Raw genomic sequence first — 6,778 nt, forward strand, 5'->3', positions numbered from 1 at the left:
GGGGCCCCGGGGAAAGCCGGCAATCGAGGCCACCATGACCGCGCCGAGCTGCGCGCTGCAGCCGGGATCACGTGACCACAGTCCGTCGCGGGGCGGGGGCGGAGCTAAGGGCGAGCGGGGCGGGGATTGGACCGAGGCTTTCCGGGGTGGGCAGGGCCCAAGGGGAGACGTAAGGGGCGGGGCCCAGCTTAAAGGAACCGAGCGTCCTCTTCTACCTGAACCCCGGTGAGCCCACGTCTCCCCCCAGAATTGTACTTCGCCAATTCTGAAACCTGGAGAAAAATTGCAAGAATATTAAACACTCATATATTCTGCCATTGATTGCTAATATTTGGTTACTCTAAATAATAGCTCTCTATATGTAATGTTGTTCTCTGTATATAAATTTACTATTCGAAGAGTAACGAAGTCATAGTAACAAGTTAACCCTAAATACTTAAGCACGTGTTTTTTGTTTTGTTTTGTGTGTGTGTGTGGGGGGGGGTTTGAGAGGTTTTTGCTATAGAGCGCATGCGCTCGCCAGAAAGACGAGAGAGACAGAAAGAAAGAGAGAAATCACCCCCCAGGGGGGATGGCCACGCTGCAATCCCTTTTCCTCCATTCTCCTCTCGAGATCTTGGGCACGCATGCACACGCGCCCGGAGTGAGTTTAAGCCACCGGGTCTGGGACTCGAACCACAGATGACTACATGGGAGTCCAGCAACATAGCCATTACACCAACTGCTGGTCCTGAAGCATGTTTTTTCTCTTTTTTTTAACAGCAAGGACATCATCCTAGTAAGTAGGATATCATTATAACATTCAAGAAATTAACTATTTGGGGCCAGCAGGATGAGTGGTGGTTAAAGCGCTGGTCTCCCACATGGCTGACAGCAGTTTGAGTCCCAGACCTGTCAGCTCGAAAATCACTCTGGGCACGTGTGCATAAGTGCCCAAAATCCCAGGAGGAGAATGGAGGAGGAAAGACTTCAGTATGGCCATCTCCCCTGGGGGGTGATTTCTCACTTTCTCTCTCTCTCTCTCTCTCTCTCTCTCTCTCTCTGTCCAGCAAGTCACATGCCCTACGGCAAAAACCTAAAAAAAAGAAATTGACCATTTACTTGATATTATTATATGATGTAGGGACTTTATTCCAGTTTTTCTAATTGTCTCTCAAATATGGGTTTTTTTTTTCCCTTTTAGTCCAAAATCCATGCCTCACACTATGCATGACATAAAATAAACTCTTTTTTCCTTCAAACGTATTTATTTATTTATTTTTAAGTTTGCTATAGAGCACACGTCCTCACCAGAGAGAGAGAAAGAGAGAAGAAAAGTGACAAAGCAAACTGCCAGGTCCAGGACTTGAACCATGGTCAGCCATGTGGAAGGCCAGTACAATAACCACCATGCCACCTGCTGTCCCAAAAAACTCTTTTTTAAAGAATTTTTAAATTAAATTAAATTAATTATTATTATTTTTGGAGAGGTTTTTGCCATAGGGCGTGTGTACTCGCCAGAAAGAGAGTGAGAGAGATGGAAAGCAAGAACTCACCCCCCAAGGGGGATGGCCACGCCGCAGTCCCTTCTTCTCCATTCTCCTCTCGGGATCTTGGGCACGCACGCACACACGCCTGGTGTGAGTTTAAGCCACTGGATACAGGACTCGAACCATGGTCAACTACATGGGAGTCCAGCAACACAGCCATTACACCAACTGCTGGTCCCAAATTTATTATTATTATTATTTAAATTTGTTAGAGGGCACATGAATTCACCAAAGGAAGACAGAGAAAGAGAAGGAGAGAGAAAGTGAGAAAACGAGCTGCCAGATCTGGGACTCAAACACAGTCAGCCATGGGGGAGTCCAGGACCTTAACCTCCATGCTAAAACTATGCAATCCTAGAGGAAAACATGGGTGAATTCCTCTATAATGTGTACATGGAAGACACTGTCAAATTATGACTCAAAATCCAGATGCGAGGGCCGGAGGATGGCATAGTGGTTAAGGTGCTGGACTCTCATGTGTTCGACTGTGGTTTGAATCCCAGGTCCGGCAGCTTAAAACTCATACCAGGTGCATGTGCACGCATGCCCCAGATCCCAAGAAGGAGGAGAAGGGATTGCAATGTGGCTATTCCCCCAAGGGGTGATATCTTGCTTTCTGTCTCTCTGGCAAGTGCACACACCCTAGAGCAAAAATCTCTCTCTCAAAAAAAAAAAAAATCCAGATGCAATAAAAGATTATTTCATTTGTCTATAGAAATTTTAAAAACATTTGCGTGTCAGAAGACTACAAACAAAGTGAAAAGACAACCTAGGCCTACCCTGGGGGTGCAGTAGAGAGCAAACTGAATTTCAGTGCCGGAAGTCTCATGACTCACCCTGGGTTCAGACTCCCTATTGGCTTGAAAGCATACCTGGAGTAAGGGTCACCTAAGATCCCAAGGAGCTGCAGCAATGGGGAAAGGGAATATGGCTTGAGGAGACCTTGTCCACAGTGCTTTTCTCTCTTTCTCTTGCATGTAGATATGCTCTCCATCATGAGGACCAGCAGTTAGAGTAATAACTATGTCGCTGGACTCCCATGTAGTCGACCGCGGTTCAAGTCCCGGACCTGGTGACTTAAACTCACGCCGGGCGCGTGTGCGTGCATGCCCAAGATCCCAAGAGGAGAATGGAGGGGAAGGGATTGTGGCGTGGCCATCCCCCTGGGGGGTGATTTCTTGCTTTCTGTCTCTGTCTCTCTCTGTCTTTCTGGCTAGCACACGTGCCCTATAGCAAAAACCTCTCCAAAAAAATTTTAAAAATATATGCTCTCCATCATGAATAATACTAATTAGAAAAGTGTGGGCAGCCAGAGGTGTAGTGCTTAGGGTTGCTGGATCCCACGTGACCAACTATGTGGTTCCAGTCCTGGACCAGGAGGCTTGACAAATGATCTGGCACATGCGCATACGTGTCCAAAATCCCCACAGGAGGGAGAAATAGAGAAGGTCTTGCGGCTTGACCATGGCCCATGTGGGGACTCTCCAGCAAGTACACATACCCTGTAGCCAATTTTTTAAAAAGAAAGAGGGCCAGCAGGCAGCATGGCGGTTAAGGTGCTAGATTCCCACAGGGCCAACTGCAATTCCAGTCCTGGACCTGATGGCTTGAAAATCATGCAGGTGTGTGTGTGAGTGTGAGTGGGAGTGTGTGGGGTAGTGTGAGTGTGAGTGTGTGTGTGTGTGTGTGTGTGTGTGTGTGTGTTTGCCCAAAACCCCAAGAGGGGAATGAAAGAGAACGGATTGTAGTGTGACCATCCCCCTCGAGGGGAGGGTAAATTCTCACTTCCCTTCTCTCTCTATCAAAGACACGCACTCTGTGACAAAAACCTAATAAAAAGAAAGAAAGAGGAGGGACAGGGGCCCCGTCAGAGCTCTGAGATCGAGCAGAATGAGCCTGTGTCTCCAAATTGCTGGGATTACAGGGACTTGTCATTGCTCCTGGCCTTTAGGTTGGACTGGGAATCAAACCTGGGTCCCCACGTGGTCCCAGCCTGCGAAACACAGTATTTTGGCAGTGTGTGCCAACACAGCTGGACCCATTTCATCTTTGTGAGGCTCAGTTTCTTCATCTGGAAAATGGAAATAAATACAGTACCATTTGGCTCGTGGCAGAAACACACAGAGATGATATATGTAAAGCCATAGCCCAGGGCCTGTAGTTGTAAAATCTGAATAAACGGAAGCTGCTGTGATTATTCTTACCCTTCTTGTGATTAATACCACAGGCACAGGGACCTGCTAAGTATCTGGCACGTAAAAGTTAAAATGTTGATGTTGGGAGCCAGCAGTTAGCGTAATGGTTATGTTGCTGGACTCCCACATAGTCGACCACGGTTCGCATCCCGGACCCGGTGGCTTAAAACTCACGCCGGGCGCGTGTGCGTGCATGCCCAAGATCCCGAGAGGAGAATGGAGGAGAAGGGATTGCGGCGTGACCATCCCCCCTGGGGGGTGATTTCTCGCTTTCTGTCTCTCTGTCTCTCTCTGTCTGTCTGGCAAGCGCATGCGCCCTATAGCAAAAAAATCTCTCCAAAAAATGTTGATGTCTTGGGGCCAGCAGGTGGGGTAGTGGTTAAAATACTAGATTCCCACATGGTTGACCATGGTTCGAATCTTGGACCCAACAGCTTGAAACTCATGCTGGGCATATGTGCCTGCGTGTCCAAAATCCTGAGAAGAGAATGGAGAAGGGATTGTTGTGTGGCCATCCCCCCTGGGAGGAGTCTTCTTACTTCCTCTTTCTCCATCTGTGTGTTTCTGGAAAGTGCATGTGCCCTATGGCAAAAATCTCTCCAAAGATAATAATAATAATAAAATAAAAATGTTGATTTCTTTTTCTCCACAAGAAGGATGCTGTGCATATATTGGTTATTTATTGCTAATTAGTTATCTATAACGAAACATCCCTGTTTGGTGAGCAAAGCATGTTGGTCCCCTGGCAGCCCTACTGGGTAGGTTCTGTTATCAGTTCCTTTTGAGAGATGAGTAAATCAAAGCCCAGTAAATGGATGACAACACTTTGGCCAAGGATCTTGAAGGAATGAGGGTTGGAGTGGGGACATAGGCTGAGGGAGAAGGATTGGGAGCTCGAGACTGCCCTGGGCAACATAGTAAGACCTGTCTAAAAAAAAAAAAAAAGGAAAGAAAGAAAGAAAAGAAAAAAAAAACAGATAAAAAAAAGATGAAATGACTTGTCCAAGCTCAAGGAGCTGATAAATGTCAGAACTGGTATTTGAACCTGGATCTGGGTGTCTTCCGAGGCTGCTCCTATGGTGTCAAAATGGCCTTTCTTTTATTATTTTTTTTCTTTTTTACTATAGGGCGCATGCACTCGCCAGAGAGACAGAGAGAGACAGAGAGACAGAAAGCGAGAAATCACCCCCCAGCGGGGATGGCCACACCACAATCCCTTCTCCTCCATTCTCCTCTCGGGATCTTGGGCATGCACACACACGCGCCTGGCATGAGTTTTAAGCCACCGGGTCCGGGACGCGAACTGCGGTCGACTCCATGGGAGTCCAGTGACATAGCCATTATGCTAACTGTTGGTCCTTTTTTATTCTTTTTTAGAGAGATTTTTCACTATAGGATATATGCGCTCAACGGAGAGACAGAGAGACAGAAAAGGAGAAATCCCCCCCCCCCCGGGGGGGATGGCCATACCGTAATCCCTTCTCCTCCATTCTCCTCTCAGGATCCTGGGCATACACACACACATGCACCCAGCGTGAGTTTGAAGCCACCGAGACCAGGACTCGAACCAGGTTGACCACATGGAAGTCCAGCGACATAACCATTACATCATCTGCTGGTCCCCAAAATGGTCTTTCTTAGCCTAACCCTGACCACCGTCCACCCGAGCAAGGGTGAGCCAGGGGCTATGTTCTCGATTACATCTGTCTCTTGACTCTGTTTCGCATCTAGATCTTTCCAAGGGTCTCTCAATCAATCCTTATACTCTACTCTTCCACTCCCTGGGGACAGGGGAATGGTGAGCTGCCTGCCCGGCCGACCCAGGCTGGTGACAGGGAGGCCTCCCCCTGGCTGAACGCCTGAGTACCAGGGTCAGAGTCCCTTAGGAAAGGAGGGCTTCATGTCTGAACTCAGCAGTTCTGAAGCCACTTCCCCAAGCAGCAGGTGACCCAGGAGTGGCTGACCCCGAGCAGGTTGGGTCATCTCACACACAGGCGCCAGCTGTAGGCACCCTGCGCTGGCTTTCTGGATGTGGGCATGGACTGAGCCTGGGTCCTGCTGGGAGAGGTTCCCTGCTGGGATGGACCCACCGCAGTCAAATGGAATTATAGGACAGCCATTGTTTCCGTGAAGAGAGTGTTCGCCTCAAGCACAGGTTTGTGGCTTTTGGCATGGTGTTTGTCTTGCCAAGACCCCATGAGATAAGGGCCGGGATCACTCCCTTTCACAGGGAGGGATCTGAGGCTCAGCCGGTCTCAGCGTCGGTCAGAGGTCACGTGGAAAATCTGTGCCCTCTGTGATTCTGAACAGATCAGCCTCATCCACCCCAAACCAGGAGCTGGAGGTGAGCTCTAAAGGTAAGGAGCCCATGGTGTGTGAGGGCCAGGAGGAGGATGGGAGGCCACCAGGTGGTGGTGGCATCTGAGCTGGGTTGGGCAAGGTAAGTCCGTCAGCCGGAGAAGGGAGGGGTGGCAGGGCTCACAAGGAGCAGAGGTGTGACTGCGTATGAGTATCCAGCCCGTTCCAGGGACGGGAGAGCACTTGCAGGCCACAGGGGAGGGAGGAGGTGACCTCGGCAAGGTATGCTAAGTGCCAGTGAAGGGCCTTGGATACCAGAGTCCAAGCGGAGCCTCAGGCCAAGGAAGCAGGGCTGCCTTGGAGAAAGATGGTGGGGGCCCGGCCAGTCCTGTGGCCTAGTGGTTAAGGGAGCTGGATCCCACATGGCTCTTTGGGGTTAGAATCCTACCCTGGGGGGACCAGCAGATGGGGTAATGATTACATCACTGGACTCCTACATAGTCGACTGTGGTTCAAGTCCCAGACCCGGTGGCTTAAAACTCATGTCAGGCACGTATGTGTGTGTGCCCAAAATCTTTTTTTTTTTTTGGAGAGATTTTCACTGTAGGGCGCGTGCGCTTGCCAGACAGACAGAGAGAGACATAGAGACAGAAAGCGAGAAATCACCCCCCAGGGGGTATGGTCACGCTGCAATCCCTTCTCCTCCATTCTCCTCTTGGGATCTTGGGCACGCACGCACACGCGCCCGGTGTGAGT

The 6,778-nt window shown here is 49.5% G+C and overlaps 1 protein-coding gene across 1 annotated transcript in view; it reads left to right on the plus strand.

The window, feature by feature from the left end:
• Positions 1-5,351: 5,351 nt before the first annotated feature.
• The window catches only part of LOC106735195 (40S ribosomal protein S6-like), a 3,041-nt gene continuing 1,614 nt past the window's right edge, over positions 5,352-6,778 (plus strand). Inside the window, exons 1-3 of the mRNA XM_014589021.1 lie at positions 5,352-5,397; positions 5,955-6,068; positions 6,252-6,304. Of these exons, the coding sequence (XP_014444507.1) occupies positions 5,352-5,397; positions 5,955-6,068; positions 6,252-6,304 (213 nt within the window). The remainder of the gene's footprint in view (positions 5,398-5,954; positions 6,069-6,251; positions 6,305-6,778) is intronic.

This window comes from Tupaia chinensis, unplaced genomic scaffold (genome assembly GCF_000334495.1).
Source record: "Tupaia chinensis unplaced genomic scaffold, TupChi_1.0 Scaffold000323_1, whole genome shotgun sequence".
NCBI lineage: Eukaryota > Metazoa > Chordata > Mammalia > Scandentia > Tupaiidae > Tupaia > Tupaia belangeri.